The sequence below is a fragment of the Paroedura picta genome, chromosome 3 (assembly GCF_049243985.1).
Source record: "Paroedura picta isolate Pp20150507F chromosome 3, Ppicta_v3.0, whole genome shotgun sequence".
NCBI classification, from domain to species: domain Eukaryota; kingdom Metazoa; phylum Chordata; class Lepidosauria; order Squamata; family Gekkonidae; genus Paroedura; species Paroedura picta.
Window position 1 is genome coordinate 128852722 of NC_135371.1, and position 14480 is coordinate 128867201.

The following is a 14480-nucleotide window of genomic DNA, read 5'->3' on the forward strand; positions in this document are numbered from 1 at the left end:
CAGCTCCTGGTCTTGTTTTTATTGACTGTATAGAACCTTTCCATCTTTGGCTGCAGAGCACATAGTCAATCTGATTTCTTTGTTGACCGTCTGGTGATGTCCATGTGTGGAGTTGTCTCTTGGGTCGTTGGAAAAGAGTGTTTGCTATGACCATTGTATTCTCTTGACAAAATTCTACCAGCCTGTGCCCTGCTTCATTTTGTACTCCAAGGCCAAACTTGCCTGTTATCCCGGTTATCTTTTGGCTTCCTACTTTAGCATTCCAATCCCCCATGATGATAAGCACATCATTTTTTGGCGTTGCTTCTAGGTGGTGTTGTAGAACTGGTCAACTTCATCCTCTTCAGCAGTAGTGGTTTGGGCATAGACCTGTATTACTGTGATGTTGAATGGTTTGCTTTGGATTCGAACTGAGATCATTCTGTCATTTTGGGGATTGTATCCCAAGACTGCTTTTCCTACTCTTTTATTGATTATGAAGGCTACTCCATTTCTTCTGAGAGATTCTTGCCCACAGTAGTATACTTGATGGTCATCTGAATTATTCACCCATTCCTGTCCATTTTAGTTCACTGATTCCTAAAATATCGATGTTCAGTCTTGTCATCTCTTGTTTGACCACATCCAGCTTGCCTTGATTCATGGATCTGACGTTCCAGGTTCCTATGGGGAAAAAAGTATTTACAGAATCGGACTGTCTTTTCACCACCAGTTCCCTCCACAATTGAGCATCCTTTCAGCTTTGGCCCAGTTGCTTGATTCATTCTGGTGCTACTCGTAGTAGCTGTCTGCTCATCCCCAGTAGCATATTGGACACCTTCCGACCTGAGGGGCTCATCTTCTGGCGTCATATCATTTTGCCTTTTGAACTTGTCCATTGGGTTTTCATGGCAAAGATACTGGAGTGGTTTGCCATTTCCTTCTCCAGTGGATCACCTTTTGTCAGAGCTCTCTGCTATGACCTGTCCGTCTTGGGTGGCCCTGCACGGCATAGCTCATAGCTTCATTGAGCTACACAAGCCCCTTCACCATGACCAGGTAGTGATCCCTGAAGGGGTATATGTTCATATCACCCGCTAAATGTTTAACAAATTTTAAAAATATATAAAAAATTAATTCACCCACACACATTCAAGAAACCCTTCCAGAGACATCAAGAAACCCCAGGGTTTCACGAAACCCTGGTTGAGAAAGCCTGGTATAGATGTACAAGCATGCACATACATAGGAAAGACTTCCCTTGCTTCTTTCTCCAGGCCTTACAGCAAATTGAGCCGTAGTGCCCTTCACTCTCATACCTTATAACTTAGGATCTAGCTGTGTACACAGGAGCACAGTGATCTAGCTTGAAAGGTAGTAAGGGGCTGGGGAATCTCTGTCTCTACAGATATGTCAAGGATGCAGGATAGCCTGATCGTGGTAGTAGAATCTCAGTAGCATGGTATGTTATTAACACTAATTAGCAAAGATAAAGTGACAAAATGAACAAGAATGGCTAGAATGGGTTTCCAAAGCATTTGCTCAAAGCCTTTTATCTAGTTGTTCAATGTGTGTCTTTCACAGATCTGTACATATCAGGCCAAGACTAATCATACTGGCTTTTTGCACATGGACTGTGACATTAAAGGAAGACCATGCTGTATCGGGACCAAAGGCAGGTAAGTATGTAAGATACTGCCAGCAAGGTCAGAGCTCAGAATGCAATGATGATGTTAGCCATTCAGTCATGCCCAACTTTTGGGAGTCTTATGGCTAAGGAAAGAGCCTCTTGTGGTGCAGGGTGGTAAGGCAGCAGACGTGCTGTCTGAAGCTCTGACCATGAGGCTGGGAGTTCGATCCCAGCAGCCAGCTCAAAGTTGACTCAGCCTTCCATCCTTCCTTGGTTATTAAAATGTGTACCCAGCCTGGTGGGGGGTAAAACAGTAATGACTGGGGAAGGGACTGGCAAACCACCCCATATTGAGTCTGCCAAGAAACGCTAGAGGGCGTTACCCCAAGGGTCAGACATGACTCAGTGCTTGCACAGGGGATAACTTTACCTTTCTGGCTAAGGAAGTGCACGATATTAAATTCCATCTTGGCGCTCCTAGGTTTTGTTCTTTTGTTTGGCCTTTGTTCTAGCCTGCTTATTAAGCAAAGTTAGTGTCGGGTAAAGGTCGGCAACATGTAGTACAATTAAACACGAAGTACAACTCAGTTACTCCATCAGGCTTTGTAACATATTATCCAAAGTATGAAATGGAGGTAGTGAGAGATTTTATTTTCCTGGGCTCCAAGATCACTGAAGATGGGGATTGCAGCAAAGAAATTAAAAGACGCTTGCTCCTGGGGAGGAAAGCTATGGCAAATCTAGACAGCATCCTAAAAAGCAGAGACATCATCCTGCCAACAAAAGTGCATCTAGTCAAGGCTATGGTCTTCCCAGTTGCAATGTATGGCTGTGAAAGTTGGACCATAAGGAAGGCCGAGCGTCAAAGAATTGAGGCTTTTGAACTCTGTTGGACTTGGACTTGGCAAACAAACCAGTCAGTCCTAGAGGAGATTAGCCCTGCCTGCTCCTTAGAAGGCCAGATCCTGAAGATGAAACTCAAATACTTTGGCCACCTCATCAGAAGGAAGGACTCCCTGGAGAAGAGCCTAATGCTGGGAGCGATTGAGGGCAAAAGAAGAAGGGGACGACAAAGAATGAGGTGGCTGGATGGAGTCACTGAAGCAATCGGTGTGAATTTAAATGGGGAATGGTAGAGGACAGGAAGGCCTGGAGTATCATTGTCCATGGGGTCGCGATGGGTCGGACACTACTTTGCACCTAACAACAACAACCCAAAGTATCTAAGACTTTGCTAAACCTGAGCAGCAAGATACCAAGACTTCAGATGACATAGGCTTTTTCTAGAAGCTCAGTTTTAGAAAAGTTTCTTAATAGCTTGTTGTTGACTTCCTTATCAGTAAACTACATGGGAGATGCCTAGACTGAGATTAATGTTTCAGTTTACTGATTATCTTTAATGCTTGGAAATATTCAGTGCCGTCATCTGGGATCACAGTCTGAAGGAGTATAAAGGTTACAGTTCTTATTTCTCTGAATTATTACCAAATGTGACGAGAAAGTGCCCTAAAGTGCCTCAAAATCTGGGCTGAAACCATTATCTATTTTTGAATTTCCAAAAGTTAGCAGGTGTGTAGTTCAGATTCTGTGTTGATTTGTCACTGCTATGTTATGAAGGATTGCAAAGAGCTAAGTTCAATGGCCTCCCCTTAATTTCCTTTTTGGAAAGAAAGCACTGATCTGTTCCATAGTAGTGTATTATCCAAGGGACTCAGCATGAGGGGAAGGGTGGAAATGAGGTCTGAAGACCTCATGTTTACCAGTGACCTCATGGTACTGTACTGACGTGCAGGAACTAACTAATGTAACCTCAAAGGCTGACCTGGTTTACAAACCTAATATTTACTGTAGAGGGAAGGTGAAGCATAGTTTGGTGGGGATTGATGCGACCTGTCATGTTTCTCTCCCTATGTTCCCCACCTCACATCCAGCTGCGAGATCACGACGCGAGAGTACTGTGAATTCATGCATGGCTACTTCCATGAAGAAGCAACTCTTTGTTCACAGGCAAGTGATACATTAGGAAGTGTGAGCAGGAAAATATGTATAGTTTCCCCATGTTTGTACGTTGGCAAGTCTTATCTATTTAACACCAGGGAAGTGCATGGGACTAAACACATCACCTGGCTACTCTTTCTAAAAATGACAGTGATAATTACCAGAAAGCAGGTAGAGTTCAAGTAACTGAATTTTATGTACACTTCTTGGTATGGGCAAGACACTAGAATTTTATAGGTGTGTATATATAATAAGAACGTAAAAAGGCACCTACTGGATCGGACCAGTGGTCCAAATGTCTCAGCATCTTGTTACACTCAGCAATGAACCAGCTGTCCTCTAGGGTCAACAAACAGGGCATGGGTCTACCCCTGTTAAAGACAGAAGTAATAGTTTGTCAAAATGTTCCTCCTACTAGAGAATCCGTGAGGCATGAAGGGCTGCTACTTTCAAGTTGTCTCTTCATCTTGAAAATATACATTAGGGTTGGATTAATCATTATTGTGATTTCATATCCCCTAAACCATCTTGGGTGCTTTTTCCAAGTAGAGTTAACCAAGGGGCATACCTGAACCATGGCCCAAAGCCTCTCATGTCAGAAAGCAAACAAACAAAAAAAGTCTGCAGTGTTCTTATCCACTAGTGTAAGTTACCTCAGTTGAACTTTTAAAAAATTCTGTACTGTGAGTATGTCAGGTCTTATATAGGCAAAAAAGGGAGGGAGTGCACTTTATCCCTACCCCCAAGGTTCTTTTTCACATAGCTTCCCACTTCTACTGTTGGAAACAGGTGAGGAGAACAGGAAAAACTCCAAACCTCTGGAAAGCCTCTAAAATTGGGTTCACTACCTAAGACCAGCTTGTAACCTTTTGGCCCCATCATGTAGTTCTTCCCATCATGTAGTTCTTCCGTCTCAGAAGTTCCTCTAAAGCTCATCATTGTACATTGTTCTCCTTTCCTCCATTTTAATCTCACAACTACTAGTTGGCTCAACTGAGAACGACTGATTGGCCCAATGTCACCCAGCAAGCTTCTTGGCTGGTTAGAGATTAGATCCTGAATCTCCACAGTCCCAGGTGGTTTCACTAACCACTATACCACACTGCCCTGATCAAAGCTGGATATGTTCAAAGTTGGATCAATCAAAAAACAGCTGCTGCTTCTTGCATCCAAGCAGATGCCTTTACACCCTTGTCACCTGCCTTCCAGTTCTAACCTCTGTTGCAGAAGTTGTTTAAGAGCAGTTGATGAGCAACCCCACGGAGAGGGTTGCCCTGAGCCTATAGTTGGGAGAGGCTGATCATCAGCTGCCAGTAGTGATTCAATAGTGTTAATGAGCATTGCTTTCGCTGAAGTAGGATAGACTTGGGTTCTATCCGCCCCCAAAGCTTTCTGGCATCCTACATGCTTGAATATATTTTCTTTCCTTGCCCAGGTTCACTGCATGGATGAAGTGTGTGGCCTGCTGCCATTCCTGAACCCAGAGGTTCCTGATCAGTTCTACAGACTCTGGTTATCTTTGTTCCTACATGCAGGGTAGGTGAAAAAAATGGAAGAGGACAATGTCAGGAAAGTGCAGACTCATTCTTGTGTATGAGAGGAGCCCTTCAGATGGCATTTCTGGTCTTGCATGAGCTTGTTGCTGGTCAGCTGCATCCTGATTGGCCATAGGATTGACATAGGAAGTCTACCAGGAAAATCCAAGTAGGCTTTACTTTGGGAAGTCTCATGTGCTGTGGCTGCTGTAAGCCCACCAGGGTTGTTTGTTCAGCTCTCTTTGATGCCCCCAGTTCCTAAATTTCCATCTAGTTAACCCATCTGCCTGCTTATCGATCCTGTCTGATTAATTCAGCTGGAAAGGAGTTCAACTGCTGATGATAGTGGAGTTAAAAATGGAATGAACAAACGAATATAATCTTGACTTCAGCCTGTGAGAAATTTTCAGTATCTTCCCTGGAAATTGGCTTAGAGGTTAAGTCCTGCCAGTGGGTGCCTGACTGATAGAGAGTTTTCTTAATGTTTCACTTGAGAGCCAGTGTTGTGTACTTGTTAGCATACTGTACTAGCAGAAATCTTGGCTCAAACCTCCATGACTACAAAGCCTCACTGCATGACCTTGTGTCAGTCCTTCTCTTACCATGACCTACCTGATAGACTTTTTGGGTTTAAATGGAAGAGGGGAAAGAATCAAGTACCTTGGGGGAAGGATGGCGTAAAAGTTGCTAGACTTCACGATGCCTTTGCAAATCCATTAACATATCTCAGAGGGCACCTGGTGTCAATGAGTTTTATCATGGTGAATTTGGTTGCCCTGATTCAAATGTAGATGAGGGGTGCTGTCTGAAGCATGTGTTTCTTTGCTTTGCAGAATTATCCACTGCCTTGTTTCAGTGATTTTTCAGATGACAATTCTCAGGGATTTGGAGAAGCTAGCAGGGTGGCATAGAATCACTATTATTTTCATCCTTAGTGGCATCACAGGCAATCTGGCAAGTGCCATCTTCCTTCCATACAGGGCAGAGGTAAGGGCATGTGCGCAAGTGGACGGGTGTGAATGACATTCTGTTGTGTTTGACAATCTAAACTGGAAAAGGCTCCAATTGTGTTCAGAGTTGAGTGGGCTCTATAGCCCAAATGCCACTAACCTTAAAGGCAAAGGAGTATGGAAACTGAGCAGCCATCCAGAGCACTTTATGTATCCACTTTTGAGGGAAAGTGCATGTGGAAATATCATTAGCAAATTGTATCATTTTGATTTCAACACAAAATTTCCAGGTTCTAAAATATTTGGTACACAGAAAGCCAGAGGCAGCATTTGCCAAGGCACAGACCAGTGACAGTGGCCAAGTCCTATATAGAGTGAAGTATGACCATTCAAATATATAGATACACATTTAAAAAATCAGTGAATAATGCTGTAAGTTATAACAGCAGGAAAGGTCTAGCAATTGACAGTCTGCTGAGTCAGTCAAAACACCTTCAAGTGTGATCTAACATCTAAGCAGGAAAAATTACAATTACTTTTTATCAGCTAATCACAGAGGATTGAGAAGTGTATTTAAGTCACGTATCTGTAATACATCAATTATAAATCAATTAGTAGTACCAACACAAAAGGAAGGATGCAATGAGAAGTGGTGAAAGAGTTCACATAAGAAATCGAGACATACCTGTGATATAGTTTCTCATGTGTAATTCTGAAAATGTAACTGTGTCCAACTTTTTGAAATTATTGTTGATTAGCTCAAAGTCTGAAGCCATTGTGTAATGTGTAATTTGTATGCTTGACCACTGAAGAAGGCCATTTGGCTGAAATGCATATGATCAGGGTGTCATATGGTCCTTATTTGAGAATATTGAATATTTTTATTCTGTTTTGAGGCCATTATTTGAGCCTATACACTGTTTTTTAATGTTTAAATTTTTACATGTTTTTTTTAGTAGATAATGCATTGTTCATATAATTTTAACTTTGTACGTGAAAAAGTTAAATTATTAGGCCTGCATATTGATTTCTTTAACCTCAGGGCTCTTCATGTTTTGGGTTTAAGTTTTTTCTTCCTTCTTGATTGCTTATTTTTTATACATAATTAGTATATTGCAATCTCACCCTTTCCTCAAGAAGTACCTCATTCTCCCCTTTCAACAACACTGGGAGGTGGATGGCCCAAGACTACCTTGTGAGCTTCATGGTTGAGTGGAGACTTTGAGCCGAGGTCTCTTTAGAACCTCGTTAGACCACCACAGCATGCTGAGGATAAAATGTCCAGAGGGAGTTTAAGAGGCCTCCTGTTTACTGTGTGGCACAGGCTTATTTTCATCTAAAGAAACTCTGAGAGAAGCATCCTACTCCTTTGGGGGAGAGGGAAAGAGGATCAACTGATTATTTCTTCTTCTGTGGAACTAGAATTTTGAGGCCAAAAGCCATTTGGCCTCTAAGAACTCAGAGCTTTAAACTATCTAGTGGGGACAAAAGAAATACTTGTGATAATAGTCTTGTAATTAGTTTAATGCTGACATAATTGTATATTCTCACTCTTCCCACCTCCCCCCAGTGTCAGAAAGGTATGATATGACAGCCCTAAAGTGGATGCTGATAATAAGGCACCAGTAAATCCCTTTTCTCTCTTAATGGAGGCGTGACCTCACTTATTCATCTTTCTTAGTAAAAGTAGGGCAAAACAATACTTGCCAGGAAAGCAGCCGTCCAGCCTCCGTGTGCCATGCCAGCACGTGGGGGCTGCCCAGTTTGCGTGCACGTGAGAGTTCCCACACACCCCTTTTCTCACTGATGCAACAGGCAGGTGGCTAAGCTGAGAGGTCTAAGGGAGATCACAAGTCTAATCTCTGGAGCAGCATCAGCAGTTTCTCAGAATACAGCCCTGGGAGAGGAGCCTGCAGCTTTGCTGCTGAATCACTGGATGCTCGGGAGCCTCATGGCTTCAAGTCCCTTTCTTTTGACTCACTGGCTGTGCATAGCCTTCCCAGTCCCAGAAACCAGCAGGAATACCTGGATATGGCCTACACAGCTGTCCTGTGTCACTGTTGATACTTGGACCAAACAAGGGAAGGAACCATCAGCAAAACAAGGAGGCGGCATGGCAAAAGCTGCTTTCAGATATCAAGGCTTGCTTTTCCTTCATGGAATACTTGCCCATGCAGGCCACTTCAGGCTTTGTCTTCTGCAGGGAGATGGATGCAATAAGACGATTGCTTTTTTGGATGATTTTTTCCCTTCTTCCTTAGGGTGTTAAAAATGACTAAAGCCCCTTTAAACGACTTTCAGTTTTAGCTGTCCAGCTGTCATTTTGGATAGCTGAAACATACCAAAATCTATATCCAGCTGAAATAATACTCCCCAAAATACCTACACTGTTCCATGTTTAGCCTGTTTCTGAGACAGAATGGGGCATAGTGATTAAAAGACTTATTTCTGCTGATGCTTGAACAAGATTATCCCTACGGGAGGCAGAAGAGCCCATGCAATATAAGCCTGGGGGGGTGCAGGACCCCAACTTCCTTAATCCCACACTGGAGAGCAAAAAAGGGCTGCTGTTATCCCAAGTGGGCAGTGTTTATTTCACTAAGCTGTAGAATCCCAGAGCTCTGCTGCAGCATTCATAGGGCTGTTTAATAAGTGCATTTACTACCCTTGAGGTAGGCAGCCACACACTTCTTTCTTTTCTGTTTTTGAAATCTGACCTTGGGCTTGTTCTTTTGCAGCAATGGTAAAACAGCAGAGAACAGTCCTTAATTAAAGCTCGTGGTCCTGTGTTCTTGTTGTTCCGTCTATAAGCTGGCACTGAATTTGGTCTGTGGTTCATTACTTGAATGGGAAGAAGCCATCATGTGGAGCTATCGAGGCACCATGAGGCTTCTGCATCTGTCACTTGAAGTTCCAGACTATCCTGTCCAGTAAGGATTAATTGCCATGTTATGGCTGGAGGCAGGTTCAGAGCCTGCACCATCCCCTACTGTACCTTGTGCTATATTGATGTACTTTACGATGAATATTAAAGCGGTTATCAAGAATCCCAAATTTTGCAATGTACACTTCCAAATGTAAGATGTACACTTCCTAATGCAACGTACACTTCCTAATATGCAGGGACTGTCTCCTGCTGCTGTTCTACAAGTGGTCGTCCATGCAATTTCCTTTGGAAATTTCCAGTGCAAAAAATGTTTTTGGCATGAGATCTTCTCCCTTCAGCAGTGAAGGCCACACATTTCCTGCTTGGCTCTTCATTGGCCTCCACAGCAATTATCTCTTTGGGAAATTTCTCAGTCAGTAGTTGGGGAGCTAACTTTCCATATCTTGTTTGATTAAAATGTGGAAAGAGAAAAATGAGGGGGATCGAGCTTTTCCCAATGAAAAAGGGCCTTTGAGGCAGAGGAAATAGCATATGCACCAAAGCTGTTTTTAAGTTCTAGAAGTTTCCAGAGGGGGATTTTGGGCACACTTGAAATCCCATCAGTGTGATGCACAGAAACCAGGTCAGTGATCACTTCCAAATGCTTGCAATTAAGCCTTAGGCTCAGAATAAAACATGCAAACTCACTTAGGCAAAGTAGCAAAAACACTCTTTTCCTAATGGTGAGCACAGGATCCAGCAACAGTGCACTCTCTAATAATATAGCTGTTTCATTGAAGACCCAGGGCACTAAATAAAGGAAATGAAATGAAAGAGGAGTTGGAGAAGCATCTTGTCAAAGGCTGACAAAACTCACAACAAGGCTTCTATAGAAAGAAAGCTTTAATTAGAAGTAGATTTTAGCACTTAAACATCTGAAGTCAAGACTGTTCGATATCGGAGAAGCAAGCAGTTATCAATACAATTATCCTGCCTAAACCAGACCCGTTCCCAAGGGGAGGGGTGTCATCCTCCACCCAGGTGCCATCCTGGGCTTCCTGCCAAAGTGTCTCTGTTGGCGCGGCCTTGGTCAGCTCAGCGCCTCAAACTGCAGATAAGATGTTTACAGGGACACAAAGTATGATAGCAGGGAGAACATGCAGTGTGAAAACGGAGGGGAGATCAAAGGCAGGGGGGATCAAAGGAATACTACAGAGCCATAAGCATACTGGTTACATGGGAAAGGCAGCAAAAGTTACACACACACAAAGATGGAGTCTCTCTGATTCAGGTAACTCAAATCATGGCAGAGAGCAGGGGACAGATCCTGACACATCTTTAGTAAAGCTGAGCACATCACTCCTTACAGCTTCTGACACAACTACACTGGAAAGAAGCTGCATTATTCCAGGTCAGACCTCTGGCCCATCTGGGTCAGTAGTTTGAACCGTTATTGGTAGCAGGGTTTGCGGGGTCTTTCCTAGCTCTTCTTCCTGAGGACCCCCCCCAAAAAAAACAAAGAAAACTGATCTGCTTCTGAGCTGTAGGCTATTCCTCGTGTTCACTGACATAACTGAGCATCATAGATTGAAGGTTGTAGAAATATTTACCTGCCCTTCATCAGACACCTCTCAATCTATGATGACATCCAGAGTTTTGAACACAGTAGCCAACATTTTTATCCTAAAGGGGGTCACAGAACTTGGAGAACATACAACAGTCATTATTCTAAAGCAGGTGTAGTCAACCTGTGGTCCTCTAGATGTTCATGGAGTACAATTCCCATGAGCCCCTGCCAGCAAATTGTAGTCCATGAACATCTGGAGGACCACAGGTTGACTACCCCTGCTCTAAAGTGCCATGACCATACACACTGGAGCTATATCAGGAAAAAGATTTTCACAGTCAGAGTAGTTCAGCAGTGGAATAGGCTGCCTAAGGAGGTGGTGAGCTCCCCCTCACTGGCAGTCCTCAAGTAAAGGTTGGATACACACATTTCTTGGATGCTTTAGGATGCTTTGGGCTGATACTGCGTTGAGCAGGGGGTTGGACTAGATTCTATCTTTAAACCGCTCTGCGGTATTAAATAAAAGAGTAAGGGCTAAGTGGGAGGAGAGTGGGCGGGCGCTGTCCGGGATAAAAACTCAGAGGAGCGAATCAGGAGCCGCAAAGCGGCTCCTGATTTGCTCCTCTTTGTGGCACTCCAGGGCCAAGTGGCCAATGGGGAGGCACGCAAAGTGCGCCTCCCCATTGGCCACTGGGCCCGTCTCCCAAACACCGTCCCACAGACTCTGCGCTCCCCCTGAGCGGCCAGCTCTGCCCTCCAGAATGTTGTTTGCTCGAGGACAGGGGTGGCCACCGGGGAGGAGAATGCCCCCACACCGCTGCAGCCACGGAAACCTCCTTTCCCTGGCGGCAATGGCAGCCCTTCCCGCCCCTGCCAACTGCCGCTCCCCCCGCCAAAGATGCACCTACGGATGCTCTCCGCACCCTTCCCACCCCCAACGCCGCCCTCCCCATCCCTTCCCGCCCCAAACACCCTTCTCCCCCCACCAACTTACCCCTGTGGCCTTGCCATGCGTCGCCGCCCTTTCCCTCTGCCCGCCCACACGGCTGCATAGCCCTGGCCTGCCACCGCTCCGATGGCACCTCTGCACATGCGCGCGCCTTCCCCACTCCCTCCACGCCCCCTCCATGCGGCCTCTGCCGAGCCCTGCAGCTGCCGCTGCCCGCGGCCACTCAATGACACAGCCAGACACCCCTGCTGCGGCCAGGAATTTGGCGCGACCTGGCCCAGTACTCACGGGCCCTATGCCAACTGCTCCCGCCCTCGCCTCCGCCGATCCGCCTGAGGATGCCCGACACCAGCCGCAGACAACACCCCAGGGCCGCGCTCCCGCCGCAATGTACTGGTAGGCCACCCCATGCCTGTACTCACGGCCCGCCACCGACCTCGCCTCCGGAAGGGCTGCCCCTTGGAAGCCCTGCAACTCCCAATGCCCCAGCCCCGCTAGCGCCCGCTGTATTTAGCCTACAGCGGGCTTATTTTCTAGTGATTCTATATTGTCCATAGGTTTTTCGTGGGTGGGTGTTGTAGTAAGGTATCTTACATGGATTAATTAGACCACAACTGACTTTGTTCCCTTTTCTCTGTTTCAGGTTGGTCCAGCAGGATCCCAGTTTGGGTTGCTAGCCTGCCTTTTTGTGGAACTTTTCCAGAGCTGGCAGGTCCTTGAGAAGCCCTGGAAGGCTTTCCTGAACCTGTCTGGGATTGTCCTCTTCCTCTTTGTCTGTGGCCTCTTGCCATGGATTGACAACATTGCACACATATTTGGCTTCCTCAGTGGCCTCTTGCTTTCATTTGCATTTCTACCCTACATCACTTTTGGCACCATGGACAAATATCGCAAGAGGGTCATGATCATAGTCTCCCTGGTGGTCTTCATTGGCCTGTTTGCCTCTCTTGTGATCTGGCTGTACGTGTACCCTATTAACTGGCAGTGGACCGAGTATCTCACTTGTTTGCCCTTCACTCCCAAGTTCTGTGAGAAGTATGATTTGGACCAGATCTTGCACTGATGGTGTAGGGAGGCTATTAAACAAGCTTGTGAGAGAGGATTATAAACTTGCTGGATTTTGAGCAACTCGGAGTGGATGGAAGTCACTTTGGTAATGAAACGCAAGGCACATCTGTTTCTGCCTTTCCCCTGGAACCCCCTATCCCTGAGTTTTACTCATGGCGTGAGGTCCTGTTTCTGAGATGCATCACTCTAACCCCCCCCCCCCCCGATGAAGTGAAAAAACTGCAACTTTTGTAAACTTCCTGGATATTAAGAAACATTTACGTGCTTCATGTTCTTGCATGGCAAGTTTCAGGGCATTCATCGAGCAGCTGCTTCCAAGAGGTTCAGTGGCCAAGTGAAATAAATTCCCTGCCATGTCTTGAGCCCCAGTTGAGATGCAGCCTTTTGGTACTGGAGGGGTTTGCACTACGGTGCAGTAGCAGACTGCAGTCTTTTGCCAAACCTTTGATGCTGTGACACATCAGTCTGCAGTGAAGAACAACGAACATCCTCAGCTGCTTGTGCTTGTTGATTTTGATGAGCTGGAAAAGGACTGGATTACGTCCTGACAGGACCCTGGGGGAGGGAGGCCTGGTAGGAAGTGACAAGGCAATATCCTATTGTGTTGCCTGTCTCCAGACTTTTCTCTTTGAAGGCCCTATTTTCCTATGCAATTCCTGGTCTTTAGTCCCTTTCTTAATGCCTTTTGGCAGAATGTGGTGCTTGAACTTCATGGCAACTTTCCTTGCCTCAGTGCCTTTTCGTGGTACTATGAAATGTACTGTGAAAATACCCCCCCCTTTTTTTTTACTAAGGGGTGTAAGTTTTATATGCATTTTTCTTATATTCAGAATTTCTGTATGTAATGAGAGTGGAGTACTTATCTGGCAAAGTGTGTTAGTGCTTTTAAAGATGTCTTGTGCCACCTGCAAGAATTCCTGGCCTTGTATTCAACAGTTAAGGGAGATTTCAAGGATTTTTGTTAAAAGCAAATTTAAAGTTGGCTCTGGAAAAGCAAGAGGCCAAGCATGTTCAACAGTGAAAGACCAAATGGTCTGGGATATGTGTCTAACTTAACAAAGGAGTTACAAAAATCAATGCAAATTTTGTGTGCAGGGATTTTTTTTGTATGATCGCCGTGTGTAAAATCTCTTTTATGGGGCTGGAGATAACTTGCTATGCAAGTAACCCTGTAAAGAGAATTGGCATATAACCATATAAAGTTATTCTTCTGGTGGCTGGATTTGGAGGGCGTATAGAGGAAAAATGAATGTGAGCTGTAACTTTGGGACCCTTTGTGTGTTTGGGGGGGAGGGTTAAACATATTTTAAATAAATAACTTGAAGAAAAGAGATCTTTGAACTGAATGATCCAACAAAAGCACTTGCAGATTGATCAGTGTAAACAAGATAGATCTCAACAGCTTCTCTGCTGGCCAGATTAACATTGCCCTATCTCACATGACCTTTTCCCACATGGGCCTCAATCGTAAGCAATAGCTTCTTCGTGAATAAACGGGGCCTTCACCTTGCATACATCAGTGGAAAAACTGTTCGGATCCAATTTAAAATGTAATTCCGTAATCCATGGCTTCTCATTATCTGAGGACAATCTATTCTGATTTATAGTGCAATCTCCTGTTTAAATTTACAAATGACATGTTCTTACTTTGAACCCATATTGTACCTTAATTCAAAATAGCTGAATATTATTTTTTTTAATCTTATCGAAATGTACAGACTAACTTGGGCTCACAGGCTAATGCTTCTAGTTTTTCTTTGGATTTAAGTTACAATGTAGACAATGGAAAATTCATTTGACTAAACTCCCTTTCAGCTGTTTGGAGGGTTGTGCTCAGCCAATGCCCTGGAACCAATTATGAGAGCTCCTGTAATACTTCTCAGCTGTCTTACTGATTCCAAATTGCTTTGATCCTTCCCCTTGTAGACTCATCCAGCA

At 44.6% G+C, this 14480-nt stretch overlaps 1 protein-coding gene across 4 annotated transcripts in view; it reads left to right on the forward strand.

Moving 5' to 3' along the window:
• The window catches only part of RHBDF2 (rhomboid 5 homolog 2), an 80862-nt gene extending 66991 nt beyond the window's left edge, over positions 1 to 13871 (forward strand). For all 4 annotated transcript variants that reach the window (XM_077327693.1, XM_077327691.1, XM_077327690.1 and 1 more), the window contains exons 14-18: positions 1564 to 1658; positions 3541 to 3616; positions 5043 to 5143; positions 5976 to 6129; positions 12118 to 13871. In XM_077327693.1, the coding sequence (XP_077183808.1) occupies positions 1564 to 1658; positions 3541 to 3616; positions 5043 to 5143; positions 5976 to 6129; positions 12118 to 12537 (846 nt within the window). In that variant the 3' untranslated portion in view covers positions 12538 to 13871. The remainder of the gene's footprint in view (positions 1 to 1563; positions 1659 to 3540; positions 3617 to 5042; positions 5144 to 5975; positions 6130 to 12117) is intronic.
• Positions 13872 to 14480: the final 609 nt, after the last annotated feature.